A 22,425-nucleotide genomic window follows, 5' to 3' on the forward strand; every position below is an offset into this window, starting at 1 on the left:
CTTCTTGCATTGCTTTCTTGCTGAGAGTTAGATTGATTATCCAGCCAACTGCTTAGCTTAGCATAAATCCAGAAAACTATCACGATATATTTTGTATATGTATGAAAACCAGACCAAATCTACAGAGAGGGCATATGATTTTCATGGGGGTGCTGTGGGATAGCTTGACGTTTCATAGAGGGTGCTCAAACATGTACAGTAGGGTTTCCCATTAATGTACCATGCGCAACAGTGGAATTTTCTACTGCAACACTCCCCACACGCACATACACAGACCCGCGATTGTGACAATGAAGGCTTGATAATCATCTCACAGCATATAGGTTTAAGCAGGGGTAAAGTGCTATTTTTACAAGTGGGGGGTCCGGGAAGATTTGCACTTTGAGAGCAACATTAAGAGACACCCATATGAAACAGAACTGTAAACAGATTGACTTTTTCTTTATGGATATTTTACAAATCACTCCCCTTTTAAACTCTATTGTTGTTTACTGTCATATAGCATTTCATAACTGTTTTTCATGTATTACTCATTAATATCTGACATCACATACATCGTAGCATTAAAGTTCACAGTTTATTTATAATTTAAAAAATAATACAAAACGTGTTTATTGGGAGGGCAGGAATGTCGGGCCTGGCCCTCCCACGGCGCCGGGTCTGATGAAAACCCTTAGTAAAAATGTGTTGTGACAACATTATTCTTGAGTGACTACGGAAATGTGAATACCAAACCTTTCCTGACTTTGGTACATACCAAAGTAGAAAACAACACTAAATCATATTTAAAGAAGCACAGAAAGGCACAGGCGTAAATACAGTATACTTTATTTACAAAAAACGAAATCACCGCGGCAGGCAGTACAATAAGCTACAGCTGAAGAAAATCATTACAGATTTAGAATATAAATAGTCAAAGAATCATAAAAGCATGATTTTACTTAGGCAGACATAAACAGATCACAGAAAGAAAAAGAAAATGTACAGAGCGTTTTACAGCCGGCCTGCAGAGTGGAGAATTGTTGCTAATTAAAACATCCTGAATTTTAAAATACATTTTTTTTAATTCAATAACAGTGCCTCGAATGGCCGATTAGTGTAATGATTTATAATGTTGTTTTTACATGACATCATTAAAAAAACTAAATGTACATTTATCGTTATGCAAATAAATGTAGCTTATGTTGTTGATGCTCACATACTCAAGTCAGGTATTTTAACACTCAATTATTCCGTTCATTTCCTCAAATGTTTTCATAAAAAATGGTGATTATGCTGTAGCACCACTGCCAATAGCTGTTGCCTTTTAATATATATTTGAACATTATTTAAATAAGTAAACGCTTGTGTTTTCCTTTTGCTGTCATGGCAACTTTAAATGTTTTTATTATTTATTAGTTTATTCCACTCGTGGCAATAAAGTGACTTCAGCTTATTTTTGTGTAAGCGAGAAAACACTTCTTTTTTTCTCCCTCGGTGAATGCGGCGTGAAGGTTTATAAATCGGACGGTTTTGGACAGTTCAAATAGATGTGTTGTCTTGTAGTGAAGTCCACAGTGAGGCCCAAACACACACAAAAAGCATTATGTGTTGTCCTTTATTACCCTTACCATAATGTTATATTTATATATTTCATAACCCTTAAAGGTTGGGTAGGTCATTTTGGAGAAACCAGCTAGAGTGCGCTAGAATTTGAAAATACACAGCCGGAAGAAATCTGCCACTTCCTCACAGACTTCCTTACAGAGCCCCTCCTCCAACACACACAAACGCGCACATGACCAATGAGGGCACGAGATAAGTTTGTGCACAGATGGAAGGCTGACAGGCTGGTAGGCCATCCAGTTATTTTAGCCGGCTCAGATGATTGGTCGTACTTTTTATATTACTACGACTTCCACAGGTGACATTTTTTAATGTATTTTTTGTCAAAGCACTTCAGATATTCATTGCTATCGGGATGTTAAGAGCATTCCATGGAATATAACAAAAAGTGTTTCTGAAATAAATGACATACCCCACCTTTAAATGAAATGTTTTTAGAAACTGTTATGTAGATACATAATTAATCAAATGTTTGCAATAATAAAAAGGAAACATTTAAATAAACTTGGGAGTGAAATAGGTTAAAAATAATTAACTGTAGGTATTTATTTGACTGACAATAGAAAAAACACCGCATCATATTTTTAGGCTGTCACCTGTTTCATAGTTCCATTTGTTGAGTATGAATATTATTGATCAGTGTGTTTTCCCTGCTGGAGAGACACATAGAGTGTCATCTGTCCAGCTGATCCATACAGTGTATATATGTTTTATCCATCAATAAGAGCAGAGTCATATCAGGTGAAAGCTGCATTCATCGATTTATTTTTTTAAAACACTGAATCCAACAACTGACACATTACATGTTATACTGTGTGCGCATCCGTCGGCTTGTTTTGGTATATTTCTCCCCTCTAGTAGCCACAAAATCAAATAATACAGCTTTAAAAATATTTAAAAAGTATAAGATAAAGTTTAGCAGAGCTACTTTGTTGGTGTTTTATAGCTAGTGAGTGCTGGAATGCTTCTCAAAGAACAACATTTACTGAACAATGCAGTTAAATAGGCTGAGAGAACTGGATCATGTAGCGCCAGGATCACGCTCTACAATCCCTATTTATTAATTTGACATTTCATTCATTTAGTTGATGAAAGCACTTTAGGGTGTCAAGGCTCCGTCAGATCACGCTTAAAATAAAACAAAATGTGTTGGAAGGCAAGATAATGTCAGAATAGAGTGGCGCAGTAATGAGTCCTAAACCTAGGAAAGGACTTCTACCACTTCCTGTTCCCTCGTCTTGAGTCAATGGTTTTTTGAACGTGTTTGCGGTTAGTAACGTGACCGAAAGTCTGTGGTTAAAACAAGCTGAAGAGATCTTCACATTTTGTCCAACGACATAAAGCACGTCAGTAAATACCCCACTGGTAGGAGCTTCTTTCTTGCAATATGCCGAAACCCAATTGGAAAATCCCATTGCTTTTGGTTGAGACAACACTTTGCGATGCTTACTTCTGGGTCGGCCTTCAAAAACAAGTCATCACTGCACCACTCTATAAGTCTCTAAGATATGTTTTGGTTGCAAATCTTCTGCTTATTCCGCTTTTAAGAACCAGATTGCAGATCCCGCCGTTAAAAAGAAAACTAAACATACAAAACACGTAAAGGTAGCAATAAATTAAAATCTGTGTTGCTTCCACTTTTACCTTTCCCTCAATACACACTGAACCAGGAGGGACACGACGCATGGCCACTAGAGGGAGCTGTGACACCGAAAATAAAATGTAAATATATATTGAAAACATGTTAGAAAACAAAACAAAAATCAACATGAAAAAGAAACATTTTAATAATAAAAATCTATCCTGAACTGGATCCCATGCAGGATCAGTAGTGACATTCTGGTTCAGGTAAGTCATTTTATTCTTCATCATCACCTTCATCAGATCAGTTGGTTTATTAGGTTATTGGATTGAAATATTTAATTTTTTTGTTTTGTTTTTTCAAATGCAAAAAGTGGAGATTAGGGATGTTGTGTTTTGGGTTTCTGTGTGAACAACGTTTCTTAGAGTTCTTTAGGGATCCACTGGGTTCCTAGTGACAGAATATTCAGTCTCATTTGGTCAGGAAGGGTTTTGATGTCCTCAGGACTGGATTATTCTATTTTCTTTAAATTAAAATTCTATGCGGGGCAGCTTCCAAGTTTCTGAATGTCATTCTCAGATTGGGTCCAATATAATGTGTGCATGAATCACTCCGTATGGAGATGCTAGCCATGTTCTTAAGCATTGTCCAGTATGTTCTGTCAAGCTGGGAATAAAGGAGGTGATTTAGACGTGATCAAACCAAAGTACAATGAAGCTTTAACGCAATTCTATACCGTTTGGGAACTCGCGAGAGATGTTAAAGAAAGACTGATCAAAACTGAACCAGAGATATGTCGACTTTTAGTACATAATATGGGACAAACTCAAAAACCCTGGATCCTACATTTTCCGCAAACTTAGTACAGTCTGCTTCTAGACACACCCTGCCTTGTGAATCCCACGACTTTGTAACTGCAGACTTTTCGTTTGTAACTCAGGCTTTTCTTTTAGAGGGTCAACCAGTGCAGGCCAAAGGACATTTAAGAAGTTAAGTGGTTCCAAGTATGGAGTAGTGCCCATTAACCTGCATTTAAGTGAACTGGTACACTACAGGAACGCATTCCACCACAAGAGCAACAGATTCAAAAGTCCACATCAGCAACTTCAGTGTAAATGCGTCCACATTACCGACACAGTGTAAATGCAATGGGTCAGAGGTCAGAAGGTTCATCTATCGAGTGTTTGGAAGTTAATGCATGAGAAACAAGTGAAACAACGAGGTTGCTGTATGAAATCAAGCAGAGCGAGAAATGTTTTCTGTGAAGAAGGAACCCCAAGGACGAATGCAGACATTAACGCAACTGTTAGAATTCATGAATTTGAAGCAAGAGTTTTTAAGAGTTGGATTCAACCAATGATGGGCATTTAGGTGATATAGATTCATGGCAGATTCGATTATATAGCTACATTTGAAAATTTGAACTGAAGGTGGTCCTTAATTTGGACCTGAATCTGTCAATAGGAATGTCCAGAGTTGGAATTATGGTGACTTGCACTTTAGGACCAAGGTTGATGGACTACCCTCACTTGAGACGGGTCAATGCTAGTGGAAGATAGTTGTCTGGTGTCGGGCGCTCCCATTCTCATCTATCTTTTGGCCAAGAAAGCCCGTGTGTGGGTGAACGCGGTCTCAGTTTTTCTCACATGCCACTGTTTGTGTTTGGGACGAGGGGAGTCTAAATTTGAAGGAAGCTAAACATTGAGACAGCAAGCTTGTAATGGCATCTAGACTTTGACCAGAGTTCTTTCATAATCCGAGGCTTTGTCTAATTCAATGTCCAGATTTCAAACTAAGTGACCCCTTTTGATAAAGTGTAGTCCAGTTTTGGGTCGTTGGTTGATTCAGATTCAGGTTTCGTATCTATATTTTCATCAGTGTTTTTCTTTTGTGACCACGATATTCTTGAAATTTGGACAACCATCATATGACTGAGGCCAACAGCACTCCAACTTGGGAGGTCCTGAGTGCAGTCAAGTTTTTGGGGGAAAATGTTGGGCTGAAAATGGGCAGTGATGGGACTGGAATGAGACCCAGCATGTGTCATTTTGACAGTGATTCAGGGGGTCCTGATTTGAGAGTTGTCCAAAACTGATCCGAATTTGAGAATGACTGGACGTCTGGAGAGGTTCTCGATCTAGTTGAGGATGTCCTGATTTAACCAAAGCTAGTGATGTCTGATTGGGTGGAGGATGGCCGAATCTTTGTCTTGAGTACTAACCTCAGGTTTGGAGTCAAAACAGTTGGTTGGACTGTGTTGAACATTATCCACCTAAATTCTGTTTGACGCACTCTTAAGAAGCATGTTAGTGCCTGGTGGATCTCTGTGTATCTTTCTGCCTCCGTCTGTCCGTCCACCGGTCTGTTCTATTGGTCTGTAGTTCCTGTCTGTGGTTAGCAGCTGCAGCCTTCTTTGGCCGGCTGGCTGTCGGCGTTAAGGCGCCCCCCCTGCGGAGCAGATGGTTTGTGCTGGACCCCCGACTCAGCAGCGTTCAGGTCCAAACTGCCGTCTTGGATGTTCTGGTATATCCTCTTTGCTGCTTCCAGGAAGGCCTCTTCCACATTCTCCCCTCTGAGGCAGAAGAAGGAACACAACATTTTCAGAGATGAATAAACATTCAGTAAAGAGTCTTACAGGTAGATGAGATAAGTAAACTCTTCTCAAATTCAACTCAACATATGTCTGTATCTGCAGAAAATAGAACCTAAAGTAAGAAATTATTAGTATTCCCAAAAAGAAATGGCTCTAGTTTAAGTGTTTAACATATTCTATATATTCTTTTTTTCAGGACGTTATTTCTGATTCTTTACTGTCCGAGCAGCATCTGAACGTTGTCAAGGTAGAGCTAATTAAAAAAAAAAAAAAAGGTATAAACTTTTAGGTAGTATTATCTATAACAGCGTATGTTTAACATATCAAATGTTGTTCTGAAAATTACTTAAGCTGTCATAAATGGAGTAATAGTAACAAGTAAAAAACAACTTACCGTTTATGGTCAAAAGGAAATTAGGAAAATACCTCAAATTTGCAACTTAAATAGTAATCAAGTAAATGTTGTTAGTTACTTCCCACCGCTGTTTTTCTTTTATTTGGAAAACCTTAATATACCTTAAATAAACACATTTATATCTTTCAAGGGATCAGTTTCAAAATGTTTGAGTGACAACACCTGTGTGCGAATGTGGATATATATGAAGTCATACTTTTTTTTAGTGTGTGAATGTTTTTGCAGCTGAAATTGTATGCATTTTATCAACAAACAATATTCAAAATAAGACACTTGAGTATTCACAGGAAAAGGCCTATATATATATATATATATATATAGCTGAAATAGTGTGTGCATGAACTTACGTTTTTGCGCTGGCCTCAAGAAACAGCAAACCTGAAAAACAGGAAGTAGAATCACATCTAAGGTCTTGTTTTCATCGTAATTTGAACATGTTGCTGCTATCTCTCTCTTTCTCTCTCACAGAGGTCACACCAAAATAAAACCCTTCTCACCATTCTCTTCAGCAAACTGTTTGGCCTCCTCGTACGTCACATCCCTCTGAGCCTCCAGGTCAGCCTTGTTACCAATCAGAATGATGACCTGGACACAGCAGTCAGCGTAGTTGTTGAACAAATATAAAAATGCATGATCAGTAGCCACATTGGCATCAGTATGCTGAGGTCAATGGCGGCTAATCAATAGAGGGCACTAGGAAATTTAAACAATTATTACAGTACGTTTCATTATCCTCTCTTGCAAGTGCAGCAGCTGACCGTTGCTACCCGAAAACTGCAATTCAGCCAATGAGCGTCCTCAGTTCTGATGGCCAAAGGGTGGCAAATTCAGCGTGTGTGGGAATACTTTGAGGTAACGAAAGAGTATTTGATGAAGATGGCTGCTTGTGTAAGTACTTCTGGAGAATCCGGACTTCTGTCCCAGTTTATATTGTTTAACTATGTCCAGGACAAGGTGTTTCTTTCAAAGTTAACCACACTGAAGATTATGGAGGTATGCCACACTACTCACACAGCTGACTTTGTGTGATAATACACTACTCCTTCTGTAAGAGTTACTATATGTAATTCAATAACTAGGCTGGTTGATTAGACTTCTCACATTTTTAAGCCTCAATTTGTCCTTTAGCACTGTTTGCCATGTTTTGTAGTGTAATGGGATTCCGGCATGTGTGTGTGTGTGTGTGTGTTAGTGTTGCACGGTGTACTGATACTTGAAAGGTACCGCGATACCCTGCCGTTAAAAACGGTACGATTCCTCCGTTTCATTAGTATCGGTACTTTAAGAATGACGGGGAAAAGTACTCCGGTGAGAAAGCGCCGTTTTAATAAGTGCCGTGTGTTCAGCGCTCTGCTTCCACTCCCTGCACTGCAGCCGTGCCTGCAGTCCCGCCCCTCTCAAGCACGCTCTAAGCCCCTCCCCTCTCAAGCACGCTCTAAGCCCCTCCCCTCTCTCGTGCACTTGCTAGCTGCCAGAGCAAGTGAGAAAACGAGAAGCATGGCTGCAAGTGGGAGTGCAACTGCCGCTGCGCCTCGGCTTGTTGACAAAAAGCGAAATTTGGAAGTATTTGAGCGATATCTCTGACAGCCTACGGACACCACGAGGCCTGTCTGTGAGACATGTATTACTTTTATTTAAGACGAATTCTTGTCATTTATTTTATTTATTGTTCTCATTGTTTAAAGGTTTGTGTTATGGTTATGGTTCTGGTGTGAAATAAAGCACAATAATTACATTTAAGACTGTTTCCCTTTTTTTAAGAAAAGTATCGAAAAAGAATCGGAATCGCAATTCTTGACTTGGTATCGGTATCGAAACCAAAATGTTGGTGTGTGTGTGTGTGTGTGTGTGTGTGTGTGTGTGTGTGTGTGTGTTAACTCACGGTGTTGGGGTTGGTCAGGTTCCTGGCATCTGTTAACCAGCTGCTCAAGTGATTATAAGTACTTCTCCTGGACACACAGAGACAAAAACAAAGTTATTCATCAAAGGATCAAAGTAATATGAAACCTCCCACACTAACTCCCCTCTCCCGGTCAGTACCTGGTGATGTCGTACACCATGAGGGCCCCTGCGGCCCCCCTGTAGTAGGACCTGGTGACGGCCCTGAAGCGCTCCTGACCGGCCGTGTCCCAGATCTGCAGCTTCACTTTCTGACTATTGACCTCCATGATCCTTGTCCCGAACTCCACCCCAATGGTGTGAGGACAGTCTGCCATGACTGTAGACACACATCCAAAATATTCATTATGACAGTTTAACTAGAAAACAGCCAACAACGCAGGACACTGCTTTTTTTCTTATTATTTTCCGTGAAGGTATATCATTTGATTTGTGACCTGCTCTATCGAAATCAGTCACATTGACCCGAAGACACATTTTGAGTTGTATACACTGCTGGCAAGAGGAGATTCCTAGCTTTCTAATGATATCAGGATTGTTGTTGTATTCCAAATATTAAGCAAAATATGTCACATTATATAATAATATAAGACTGTCACCGAGTCATCATTTTGAGAAAAAGGCCTTCAAAGTTTCCTCTTCTCTGGAATCCATCGATCTGATTGATTATTAGCAAGTTATCAAAATACTACGGAGGGAAGATATTTTCGTTTGGATTACTGGTCTGGGGGGAGCTCGCGTGTGTGTGTGTGTGTGTGTGTGTGTAATTTTGCATTTGTGTGTATTGTGTTTGTTTCCCGGGAAAATCCTCACGAGAAACACCGGCTGTTGTTATGCTTGCTGTGACGTTAAGTTACTCCGTTCTCCGCTTGTAATGATGCCGTTACAAGCTTCAAAGCTGTATTTATCATCTGAATTTGCTGAAACAAGTTTAATATTCTGAAAGCCAAGACTTTGTTGAATTGAAATCAGATGAAAACAAACTGTAACGGACCCTGCCGTGTTATCTATGATTACTCTACGCTTACATTCATAATGTCAGCCGGAGGGAGGGGGGCGGCGCTGCGGAAGAGCAGATTGCCTGTCATCTTCCCTTTACAAGCTTAAAGAATGTATTTATCGTGTGATTTTGGAAATAAAAGTGTCATATTCTGAAAGCCAAGACTTTGTTTATTTAAAATCAAACAAAACACCCGAACCCCGAAAAAATAGTTTTTTACGTAAATCGACGTTTATTCTGAAATGAGCCGTTGAGACTTCCGACTGATTTCGATAGAGCGGGTCACAAATGAACTAATAATGTACTTTGGGCATTGATTCACACAAACAACTGTTCTAATAACATATTGCATGAATCCAACCTTCATTTTACCCAGACAGATTATTTAATAATAATCTAAACGCTTAATGTACATTATCATTTAATCACTTATTCAGCTTCAAACAACTATTATACATCAGCCGATTGTAAAAAATGCACTTTCAAATGTTAAAGGATTGAAAATGATCATAGGAACAGGTGAATGGAAAGGCACCTAATGAGTAAGAGAAGTTGGAGGAGAGTGGAAGAACAGAAGGAGAAAGAACTCACATTTTTTCTCTGTGAACTGGTGGAGAAGACATGACTTCCCTACTCCCATATCACCTGGAGAGAGAGAGAGATTCATTAAGTTAAGTGTCTGGAGGGAACCTTTGCAGACCATTTACATGCAAACAAACCATAGGAAAGGGAACATATGCATATTAGGGCCCCTTTAATGTTTGATTTGAATATCCCCATACTACTCAAATCAATTAAAATAATTCCATTGTTGTGTTTTAGTTTAGTTTAGTGCATGGGTCTAAACACTACAATACCCATGCACCTCAGCAGCTAAATTAAAGCTCTGTGATTGGATGTTGTTTAATAAAAAGCAGAGAAACACGTTTAACTTAGCTACATTTGTTTTGAATGTCCAATGGCTTCTTGAACTTATTCTTTATAACAGAAGAACATTATTCAGATGATTAGTTCAGCATTCCACTCCTCACACACTACAGGCCTTTAGATGTTAAAACGCGAGCTAACACAAGCAGTCAGTCCCAGACGAGTCATCCGTGAAAAGTTTCACTTCTCAGGAAATACTTTTCACGGAAATAAACCCGAGCAAATATCCGCCTGGGTAGAAAATCTATTTAACCATGCTGCCTGGAAAAAGGAATATGCACGCGGAAATATTTCAAGGTACTTAAATGATGTCAAATTACTACGATGGTCCTATAAAAACTACTACTACTACTATTACTTCAAATATAAACATCTTGTTTTTGAATTTAATACATTTGCCAGTCACCAACTTAGCAACAAAACAATTGACATCAAGTGTTCCTTAGTATCCATGAGGTGAAGAAAACTCTTACAAATATTTATCGTAAAACGAGCAACACTGCTATTTAAAATCACTCTGTTGCAAGTAAAAGTACAAAAGTATTCACAACAAAGAGGAACATTTACTTTATAAAAAAGGTGAAAAATACTTGTGTGTACTTTCTATACTTTTATCTGAAGTACAATATTGTATAAAATCTGAATCTGTTAAGTATTCTTAAAATATGATACAAATAATGAAGTAAATCAATATTTTCCTCAGAGATATAGTGGAGTAGAACTATATAATGTGGCATACATTTGAAAGACCAGTCAAATCAAATTGCAAAAGACTCAAGTAAAGAATATTTATAATAACATTTGACTTATTAGTAAATGTACTAATAATCCAGCTCGTTGCAATATTAGTACATTAGTAATATTAGTAACTAGTAGTAAGTCATATTAGTTGCGCTACCTGCAACAGAATGCAGACAGCGACAGTACAAAACACAAGAATAAAATAAAAACATAATTATTTATTCAAACAAAGGGAGTTAAGTAAATATTTGCAAGTTGTATGCCAATATTCAACAACAATAAACGTGTAAAATTGTGTATATTACAATATATTCAGTGGTATATTAGTATTATAAAGATATGAATACTTCAGAGGGAGTTTCTCTCCCCCCCACACTTGAAACGCCTCCATTGGACTACTCCGTTTACTTCCATAACATAATGACATCACTATTTAACACTTTCTATACTATTGGCTAGCGCTCCAAAACATTGTATGTGATTTGACTGGGCTCTGGTTTCAGACAGAGGGTGAAAAGAGGTGCTGCAGCACAGGCAGTATGAGAGAAATAAAGAGCTTTTTAAACGTTAAAGCATGGAGACATGTCCCAGCAGAGACACTACATACTGATATGAAGCTGAACATGAGCAAAATATGTCCTCTTTAAAATGATCACCTGACTACCTGAGCGTAGTCAGGGGGCCTGTACTACGAATCCGGTTCAACCTAACCTGGATATTTTTGAGTTATCCGGTTGACCTAATCCAAAACAAACGCGCTCTCACTAAGCGGTCGTACGACGCTGGTTATCAACTCGTTAACTCAAGCCAGTTTTGCCCTATCTAGTTATGTACGCGCTCACATAAAGAGGGCGGGGTTAGCAACATTTGACCAATCCCAAACATGGACAAGCGCACTGACAGCACAGCGTCATACTTCCTGAATGAATATTAGACAAATATTAAGACGTTAAACATCCATGACTTAAACACTTGATCCAGGATCAAAGCCACAGAGCTGCACCTGCAAGGTGAATACAGCTGGTAACAGAACAAGTGTTTGAATGCGTACATTAACAGGTTTATGATATCACTGCCCCGTCTAAGACACGATCTGACTTTAATTACATTTGACTCGAGTGTTTCGTCAACTTAATGTGTTGCTTAAAATAATACTTCTGCATACAGTATGTGACACTGTGAGTGTTGCACGGCCAGATACGGCTCAGCTGACTCAGATAAGGAGATATATGATACATTATGATGTGATATGCCGCAGACTGTACTTAATGTTACTTTGATCCGGTTACTTATGTTGTGGCAGATATTTAAGTAAGCTTTCTTAACGCTAATGTTATAATAGTCAGATTGCTCTGAAGATGGGAGGTGATATTCTATTAATGTTCACGTTCACACAGTCGGTGATTTTTGCCGGCCGTCTTTCCTGCAACGGCAGTTTTTCTGTATTTCCTTTCTCCTGTAATATGACTTGATCGCTTTAAACTCCGCACACTGAGCTCTGATTGGTCAGCAGGCAGTGCTTTCACTGAGTTGATCTCTTAGCCTGCAACCTAACCTGCTCCGGACCAGGCTAGCCATTCCGCATAATGGCGCATTTCGAACATGGCGCGGAGCACGGTTTAAGCGTGCCGGGCCCGTTTTTGGTTGCGTTTCCACTAGGCCTAGTTCCGGCCCGGGGCTACTTTTTCACCTTTTTTCTGGCCCGACTAAATCGTGGTTCTATCGGGGCCAACAAGCGGGCTGAGTATGCTAAACTAAAGAGAATCGCTGGCAAGGGGGCTACAACTACAACAAGATGAACATATTTGACCGTGATTTAATTGTAATACACGTTTCAAAATGATGCCGAAGTAACAACATACTGATACCGGTTAGTAAAAACCATGAATTAATGCTTTGACAAGTCTGCAGACAGACGGCAAAAAATGCGTGTTTCCTGAATGGAGATCGGCTAAGCTAACGCAGTATATGCTCCGACCGTCCACACTCACAACAACGGCCTACAGACATAAATAAACCAGCGACTAGGGATGGGTATCGTTAAGGTTTTAACGGTACTACTACTTTTATCGATACCACTTATCGATCCGGTCTTTTAACGGTACTCTTATCGGTTCTTTTGGAGAAAACTAAAAGGTAAACTAACTAAACAAATTGTGAACAAAACTAACATTGCTTTTTATTTAAATTAAATAAATAATATTTCACATCAAAAGAAACAACAATGTTTTAACAAATCATATTAAATAATGTGATGACAGAATTGTAAACAGAATAGCTGAATCTTTAACATAATAAATAACTCAGTTTCCTCTAATCATTAACCCATGTTTGTATCATGTAGTTAACTCTGTGTGTTGCTGCTAGCATACATAACACCTGACGTGGAAACGTTACTCGTGGATGGGGCTACAGAGCTGCTAGAAAGACAGTCCGGTGTATTCCTCCGTCTGAATGTGATGCACTTTTGCTAAATGTTTAGACAAATTGCTCGTGTTACCGCCCTTACATGCTAAACTCTTATTGCACTTTTGGTAACGAGCATTCTCCACATTGAGACGGGTAAAGTGTAACCACACCTCGGAGCGCGTTCTCTCCGCCATCTCCTCCGTGAGTGTGTTGCTGCATGTAGCAGCTGCGTGTGTAAACTGCCCCGCCACTTCGCAAGCAGGCGGGGGAGAGAGATCGAAAATACTAAAAATAATCATGGACGCATTTTGCAGTCTTTTTGCGTGTTAGAAACGGAGTTGGCGACACTAAAACTGCAATATAATGTTTGTGTAGCAATAATACATATGACATATTTTTTACATGTCTCCAGTACCGATAAAAAGACCGATAACGTCGGAGCTTAACGGTACCACGGTCTTTAATAATTCAGCCCCGGGGCCCGTTTAATACCGGGGCTCGGTACCCATCCCTACCAGCGACTGTATTCGCCATGACACAGACAGTCTGTGGTTTGTACTTGTTTAACTTTTGTCTAGTTTCTGAACAGATATGAAGAGCTGTGAGCTTGAGTGCTATCAGCTAATGTTGTTTTTCTGAAGATGACGTCACGGCTCCGCCTACACTGCGTTACTATAGATACTACCCCAGTTCCTAAACTGTAATGGAAGCGCAGCATTAAAGTGAGCCGGGCCTAACAAGGCCTAACAAAACCGTACTAAGTCGAGCGAGGCCTGCGGTGGAAATGCGCCATAAGTTACCATGGAGACCTAGCCCGCTAAGAAGTGAACCAGCGTCGTAGGACCGGAAACCCAGTTTTCCCTGAAGTTAGCTCGCTAAGTGAAAATCCGGCTTCGTAGTACAGGCCTCAGGGCTGTACGTTCATGCAAGGTGCAGCTAGTCAAATGGACCACCCTCACACTAGATATGAAGCAGTCAAGGTCCAGAGAAGTTGTTAAAGGTCAGGAATGGGATCATTTCTGGGGTAAAATGACCATTATATATTACCATAGTATGGCAGGCAGATCACGGGCATTCCTGTTATGGTGATCTGTATGAGCGTTTTGTTATTATACTTTTTTTTATATTGTGAGCGATGTGAGGGAAATTAATTATTTTGAGAGACACTTGGACTGTGAATAAAACGAAGATACTAGGACAGGGTTTATAGGTATTTATGTTTTTCTATTTGTGGGATGTCATTGGTTTAGTTAATTATTTAGTTTGGGATTCTGCAATGTTGTGCGATTGTCCCTGTTTTTTGTTGTTGTAACACTTCACAGATTATCCCTTGGATTATTTTGAGATCTCTAAACCCATTACAAAATCTATCAATCAATACAAAAAGTTATATTAAAAACGTTAGATATTTGTTGTAAAAAGATCATTAAAGCTGAGCAGAGAAGAACCAAGCAGTGTGAAAAAAAATAAAGAAAGAAAAATACAAGTACTTCAAATGTATTTTAGATTACTTGAATAAATGTACTTAGTTACATTCCATCTCTGGCCTTTTATGTATGCATGTACCAGACCTCCTTCAGTGTATAAATCCAACTTACCAATGATGATGTATTTGAAGATGTAGGAGTAGTTGTAAGGTGCGGCTGTCATCTTGATACTGGAAAAGAAAAAAGAAAAACAGGAAAAGAGGTGTGAGTTCACGCACAGAGTCCACATCAGATCACACTTTATCTGTGAGTCACAACGCTGAAGTCAGCTTCTCATTGGCTGACATTGAATATCCTCAATTGGTTTGCCTCTCTTACTGCACGAATGTGCATTGGACATTTAAAGTAGTCTGGGAGCTTATTTAAACCCTTGCAAATTGTAGAAACATTTTTATACATGTAAAAATGCGAAAAAAGGAGATTCTACATATTTCTACACAACTAGATCACATAGGATCAGGTCCCTTTGAAAACATAAACCCATAAATGTCAAATCTGGACTAGATTATCACAAATACTCGTTAATACTTAGTTTCAGACTTGTACTTTTTGTGAAAATGCGCAGAAGGGAGATTTCACTCGCTTTTTTTTTTTTACAACATTGTACCAGGTCCAGATCATAACCCACTATGCCTAGACTAATCATAAGGTCAAGGTTTAAATAAGAAAGTCTCGCGTGTTTTGTTTTTCTTGCTAATTCAAAAATGAAATAAGGCAAAGGTTTCACAATTCTGAAACTGTGTTTAAAATAGCCTCTTTGCTTCCCTGGGAGAATATAGTCCAGATTTGACCAGTCTGAACATAGCTGTTACTGATCTGGACCTTTTCTAAAGTGGTCAAAATGTGCAAAAAAAGAGTCAAATCTATAACTGAGCAACAAACAAAAGGAAACAGTCGATTGGGCTAACACACAGCTAGGCTAACAAACCGAGCTTAGCTTTTAGCATGAACCGTTAACCGTAATGACAGTCACGCAGTGAGCACGCAGTCGTCTTTAGCAGAAGTATTACACAAAATCAGCTGACTTCCCTCTCTGATAAACCCTCTCATTCCTTTTTCTGTTAGCTTAGCTCTAGAGCTAACCGGCTAACAGCTGCAGTGCTGTCAACGCCTTGCTAACAGGCTAACAAGCAGGAGGCCAATGTTATCAAAACTAAAATTAATAAAGCACAGGACAGCAGGGGTGAGGTAAGATGCTGGCGTTTTACCTTCGTCACGGCTGTTTATCCAACTGGTAAAACTGATATATCTACTGTTTAGACGGCTGGTTGTATGTAGTTAGCTGATTAGCTTAGCCTGGTGATCCGTCAGGAAACCTTTCCCCTCTTCCGCGATACTTATTCTCTAGCGATAAACACGGGAAACACCGCGAGATTTACAAGTGTCTAGCGCTGCCCAGCGTACGAGAGGACAGTATCACAGACTGATGGGAAACCAACCAAGATTGAGGTACCTTTATTATAGTATAGCCTATAGTATAGCCCAGTTAAGTTAAATTAATTCGTTATTTTTATTTCAACATAAATATGCCTTAGGTATAAAAGTGTAGCAAAATGCTCAGCGATGGAAGTAAATAGCTACAGCTATCCAATAAATGTCCCATTAATTCAATCCATCCATGTGAAGAAATAAATACAATATTTATTTCAGAGATTAAGTTATGTCAATGTATGACCCAACCCAGGTTATGTACAAGTTCTTTAGAATTGCATACTTTTTCAAGTACTCAAATCTAAATAAAGACACCCTATATGCCAAACCTCTAAAATACTTTGATGATCATTTATATACAGCTATTGCTAATTTTACAGCAGAATAGTTTACCACCTTATACATTCAATTTGATGAAGGTACAATTATTCAATTATTGTATAAGTTTACTGCGGCTGGACGGCTCCAGCTGCACTGTCACACAGAGCAACACAGGAAAACCTTCCTGCCAACAGCCATAACACTTTACAACACATCACCTGTGGCCAGCAGAGAACTCACTGTACATCCTTTAAGTTACTTTAGTTTCTCCCTCTCCATAGCAATGGACAATTTGCACATCTGTAATTGATATATTATGTATATGCTTCTGTAATACAGTATTGGCCTTTCATATGACTGTCTCACTGATATCTTTATATATATATTTGTGGTTTATTTCCCTTTCTACTGTAGATATGTATGTACCGTATAGGCCCTCCTTGCTGCTGTTTATTGTTTTATCTCATTGTTATTACGTTGATACCTATTTTCCACCTTTAACGTTTTTTAGTCCTGAACACACTGCTGCTACTGTAACTAAATAATTTCCCCTTGGATCAATAAAGTATCTATCTATCTATCTATCTATCTATCTATCTATCTATCTATCTATCTATCTATCTATCCATCCACCCATCTATCTGTCTGTCTGTCTGTCTGTCTGTCTGTCTGTCTGTCTGTCTGTCTATATATCGGTGCATGTATCAAAATGTATAATACACAAATTGTATATTATCAAAGTGTAAAAAAAGCACAAATTACACTCAAGTATTGCTACTTTTACTAAAGGAGATCATCCGAGTACTTCCACTTTTAGCGTCTCTGCTGTTTTTCCATCCTTTGAAATGAAGGCAAATATAATAAGTACAATTTAGTTTTAATATTACAATATCATTTTATAGATAATCTTTTAGTCCAATAACAACAAAAACGACGTTCTCCTGAAATTATAAAAAATCCAGTAAATACAAAAAAAGATAAAAATAAGTGACAGTCATAGAAATGAACATAAGTCTTCAATAGTTCATAGTCATGTGTTTGCAATAATATTGTGCAGATCAGAACAAATGTAAGTTTCAATTATAGCCAGTGGTGGGTGGGTACATTTCCTGAAGTACTGTACTTAAGTACAATTTGTACGTACCTGCTCTGTCCTTTAAAAATCATGTATCTCTAGCAGTGTTATTGAAATGTTTCTGATAAACTGAAGAGCAAGTGATCCCATATGTGTTGAGAAAATGGTCCTAGCTTAATAAAGTATTTAGAAATGGTCTTGGCTCATTTGGAAATGCTTTGTTAAAAAGCTGAAAACAGGTTTTTGTTCTGGGAAAAACACACAGGACAGCAACAAAGCTACAACATGATGACGTTATAGAATATATGCATTGCTGTAGTAGAACAAGGGAGATGAAATGAGCAAAACCTCAATGTTCTACTTGTATCATATCATATCATTTATAACAGTAAAACGCTGTCTGGAAACGTTGTAGAATTATACTTAAAGTATACTTTGCTGAGATATTTACATACTTTCACTAACATAACATTTTACATTCAAGACTTGGACTTGTAGTGAAATCATTTCAGTGTGTTACTTTTACTGCAAGATCTGAATACATGGTCCACCACTGATTATAACTCACAATGACATCAGAGAGTTCACGTGGAATGAAAGATCAAAAACAATTCAAACAAATGAGCGACCTGATATTCACAAATGTAACTGAACAGAGAAGATGTTTTACACTCACAGAAGATTTACATCACAATTTGACAGACTTCACCACACAGTACAAAACACACTCCAGCTGAAGAAGCTGCTCCAAAGAACAGCAGGAAGTAGACAAAAATGAAATACTGTTAATTAAGATATAAAAGCCTTTAATTGGAAATTAAATTAATTTAGATTAGTGGTTTAAATGAATACAGAAAGTGTGATGTGAGTGCTTCACGTGTGTGTTCAGTCAAATAAAACTACCACTTCCATCCATATTGTTCTGTCCAAACGCAATCAGGTGTCTGCATGATCAGACGTTTATTAACACATAGTGTTGGTGCAGACAGTCTGTAAAAGTTTGTAATGTTGAGCTGGTTGAACTTTTCACAATCAATTTGTACATTTAACTGTAATTGTTCTTGACCTGAGTGTCTTTGCCAGCATGTGCACACATTTGGTTGTGTGATGTGTTTAATGATGACCCTGATGGAGGCACAAGCCCAAGCACATACAAAGTTATTCTTTACGCACTAGCTTGAATTATCTTGACTTGTACGGTTTGCTGATACAAGGTTATTCCTCTGTACTAATACAACATATTGCAATAAAGTACACAGAAAATATGAAAAGTTGACTTTCACATAACTGTATTAGGTTAGTTGAAAGCAATAATATTAAATTGAACCTAATCTTTTTATTTAAACTTAATATTATTGCTTTCAACTAACCTAATACAAATATGTAAATTCTCTTGACATAATACATTTAATTAAAGTCAACGGTTTTCAAGTCTTTTTAAAGAAAATAATTTACTAATTTGTGCTAACCTGCTCATGTTCCTCACAGATTCATCTGTTTCTTTTGTATGTGGATTTTCTGTTGACGCAGATTGCTTTTTTAAAGTTCACCACACAACAGCGACTGGAATATCTTCATGTAATGGAGAAAGGCCAGAACAGTGTCATGTTAGACTGTATGTTAAGCTTTAGGACTCAAGCAGTTCAAAGATATTCAGTTAGAAATAATAAGTTGTTGTTTGTGGTTCCTAGGTTGCGAGAACTGTAGCTTGTAGATTTCATGATGAGGATGATGATGAGGATGATAATGATGAGGATGATGATGAGGATGATGATGATGGATACATAGTCGGTGTCAAGCAGCAGCTTTGGTTTCCCATTCCTGTGAAAACAGTAACAAACTGACTCAATATTGAGCATGATGGATGTAAATGATCTGAATCAGATGAAAAGAGATTCTCTGAATGGAAGCTTTAACCAGCAGCTGTTGGTGTGACAATCTGACCTTCCTCTTCTGGAAAACGTTCCCATGTTCGATGAACAGCGATGAAGGAGCTCGTCTCAGAGAGTTTTTAGCGGAGGCCGTGCGCCGCAGCAGAGGGTTCAGAAATCCCGCCTGGATCGGGACAAAAGAGTTTCCCATCACTATTATGTACAGTGGTCATATTATTGTATGTACAATCATATTTTGCTCTCTATAACCAGAGGTGGGAGAAGTACTCAGATCTTGTAAAAGTAGAATTACCATATACTCTGTTACCGAAGTCCTGCATTCAAAATGTTACTCAGGTAAAAGTAGAAAAGTATTAGCATCAACATATATTTTAAGTACCCAAAGTAAAAGTAGTCGTTGTGCAGATTGATCCATTTCAGAATAATATATATGATATGTTTTATAATGATTGATCATTAAAGTGTTCTCAAAGCTGCTAAAGGTGCAGCTAGTTTGAATGACTTTGTATACTGCAGGGTAGCTTGTGAATTTACTCCAGGTGGAACTAAAGTCTGATTTAACACTTGATTATATTTCACATCATTCATCCACATCTGTGAAGTAACTAAAGGTGTGTACTTTTAGTACACAGTTTACCTCTGAATTATAGTGGAGTAGAAGTACAAAGAACCATACAACGGAAATACTCAAGTAAAGTACAAGTACCCCACAATTGTAATAAAGTAGACTTCTTGAGTACATGTACTTTGTAACTTTACCCCACTGTCTATAACAATGTAAAATGTGTACATTATGTGAAGGCTTTAAAAGGACCAAGCAATTTATGTTATTTTTTATCTTCATTATGTGTGTCCATCAATCAATTTGTATCTGCTCAACCGGGGCCGGGCTGCGGGGGCAGCGGCTAAGGAGAGAATTCATAACGTTTCCCAACAATGTTTTCCAGCTTTTCCATGGAAACCCCCGGTCGTTCCCACGCCAGACTAGATGTAAGATCTCTCCAGCATGTTCTGGGGCTCCAGTCAAATAGGTTTTTTTTGTTAGGAAGGTTTCAAACTGAGTGAAATTTAAATGTGATAAAAGCTGTTTGAGTTCTCTAAATGCAAAGGTTCTTTAATGTGTTCTCCTTTGGCATAGGGAACAGGGGACCATTCTTTACCAAAGGAAAGTAGATGAAACCAACCCACCATTTATTGTGGCCTGAACATTCAAAGCGTCGCACCATACGGAGTAATGCTAAGAGTCTTAAAACGTGGAAATGAGTTAAAATGTCCATTTCCCTCATCTCAAAGTCCAACGTTTTTGGTTAGATGCCTGAAACAAGTTCTGTGGTTAACACAAGCTAAATAGATTTTCACGTTTTGTTCTATGACATAAAATATGTCACTAAATACTCTACTCGTGAATGTTCAAAGCTTCCATGTGTAATAAAAACAGTGGTTGCTAACAAGTGACTAAATTAGACTACTAACCTGTTAGACCCCAAGCCTGTTTTTCAGGTCTCAGGCTCGAAAATGATATGAAACATTCATAGTTTATTAAATCTTAAGAAGCCCTCAGACGCTGTTTCCTGCAGATGTTGTGGTTTCGGCCCCTTCGGCGGGTCCATGGGGCTAAAGAGGCTAATGGTGCGTTCACACCTGTTCACACCGGACGCAATGCGATGTTTGAAAAAAAATATAAAGATTCATGAAAATGTTTCCAATAAATTAATAAAATGATTTTTGTCCACTTTGTTGTTCAGATAGATCACATATTTGTAACTAAATGATACATTAATTGAAACAAAACACAGTATAAACTGAGGAGTGAGTCCCGTGAGTTTCATGTGTTTTCTTCACTCCGCTGGGAAACTGCTCTCATGTCAAGAAGCAACAGATCAGTGCATGCACTGCATCGTCCAATCAGTGAGCGATACACAGTAAGGGGGCGGGGCGAGTGTCTGAGGATTTCACCGGAGGATGGTCTGGTAGTTCCTCGATTATCGCTCCTCCGTTATCGCTCCTCGATCCTCCGGTACAAATAAGGCCACTGGGACGCTACTCAAGATGAGGCAGACAAATCAACTTCCGGTGATACGAGACCGAGGAGCGAGGAAATGAAAAATAACCGAAGGGAGACGCAGGTTGCATTCCAAGGTTGCGTTCCGATAATCCAAAAATCAGCTCCTAAATTCTAACCCTATCTCCTATTCCTTGACCTCTGAGTGAAACGTCACAGGGTTAAGGGATAGTGGATAGGAGAATTCAAAAGGACTTAGGAGAAGAGACCGCGGTACTTTAGAGAATCCGAATGCACTTTCACTATCCGACGTGTTTATGATGCGCCAGTGGACGTCATGAATGTGCGTCTGCTGCTGTGGGGAAACTATGGAAACTACAGTTTTCTATACAGCGGACTACAACATGGATGTTTAATAAGAACGAGGGACTACTGTAAACTCATCTAGAGACTCTGCACCGTGCTCTGATGCTGTTGCTTTATGCTTTATGAACGCTGACAACAGAGAAACATATTCTTCATGACCAAAGTTGGAATTGAAATAAAAAAGGGAAGTGAAACTTCTGCTCGTCACCCTCTCCCTCCGGTCCACATTAATACAAATGATCCCAATATGCATGATTGTTTGAAAATATCTTAAAATAAATACAAATGTATTTATTATAAACGTTAGTCCTTAACATCTATCACTGTGTATATCACCATTCAAACATCTTTTAAAAGTTGAACAAACCCCACACAGCTCAGTAAAGACTGTGAGATGTTGACTTTATTTGATCATTTCAGTAAAAACTAACGTTCATATTTCTCTTTTTGATTATAATACTGATGAACGTTCAAAACAAAGTACTTTGGCAACTTACCACATACGTTTTAAAATGCTTAATAAGCACCGTAACTTTCATGATATCATTTCTCGGTCATAATCGGTTGTTTCCGTGAACGGCCGACTGTTGTGATGGCAAATGCTGCGGCTGCAATGCATTGTGGGGCAGCATTGTCTCCTCTCCTTTCGGTTAGGGAGGTCCAGTGGTTCCTAAGCTAAA

The 22,425-nt window shown here is 38.6% G+C and overlaps 2 protein-coding genes across 3 annotated transcripts in view; both read right to left on the minus strand.

The window, feature by feature from the left end:
* Positions 1-812: 812 nt before the first annotated feature.
* LOC117535025 (ras-related protein Rab-14-like) lies at positions 813-16,024 on the minus strand. Its single transcript, XM_034199348.1, has 8 exons — positions 15,867-16,024; positions 14,770-14,828; positions 9,686-9,739; positions 8,236-8,413; positions 8,078-8,144; positions 6,693-6,780; positions 6,543-6,573; positions 813-5,759 (listed from the first exon to the last, which is right to left on the minus strand). The coding sequence occupies exons 2-8, from the start codon at positions 14,819-14,821 to the stop codon at positions 5,582-5,584; spliced, it is 648 nt and encodes a 215-aa protein (XP_034055239.1). The 5' UTR covers positions 14,822-14,828; positions 15,867-16,024; the 3' UTR covers positions 813-5,581.
* Positions 16,025-17,280: 1,256 nt separating this feature from the next.
* si:dkey-220o5.5 (actin filament-associated protein 1-like 2) overlaps positions 17,281-22,425 on the minus strand; it is a 49,256-nt gene continuing 44,111 nt past the window's right edge. For both annotated transcript variants that reach the window (XM_034199320.1, XM_034199321.1), the window contains 2 exons: positions 19,430-19,540; positions 17,281-19,306 (listed from right to left, as the gene is read on the minus strand). In XM_034199320.1, coding sequence (XP_034055211.1) covers positions 19,280-19,306; positions 19,430-19,540 — 138 coding nt within the window. In that variant the 3' untranslated portion in view covers positions 17,281-19,279. The remainder of the gene's footprint in view (positions 19,307-19,429; positions 19,541-22,425) is intronic.

Source organism: Gymnodraco acuticeps, unplaced genomic scaffold (genome assembly GCF_902827175.1).
Source record: "Gymnodraco acuticeps unplaced genomic scaffold, fGymAcu1.1, whole genome shotgun sequence".
NCBI lineage: Eukaryota > Metazoa > Chordata > Actinopteri > Perciformes > Bathydraconidae > Gymnodraco > Gymnodraco acuticeps.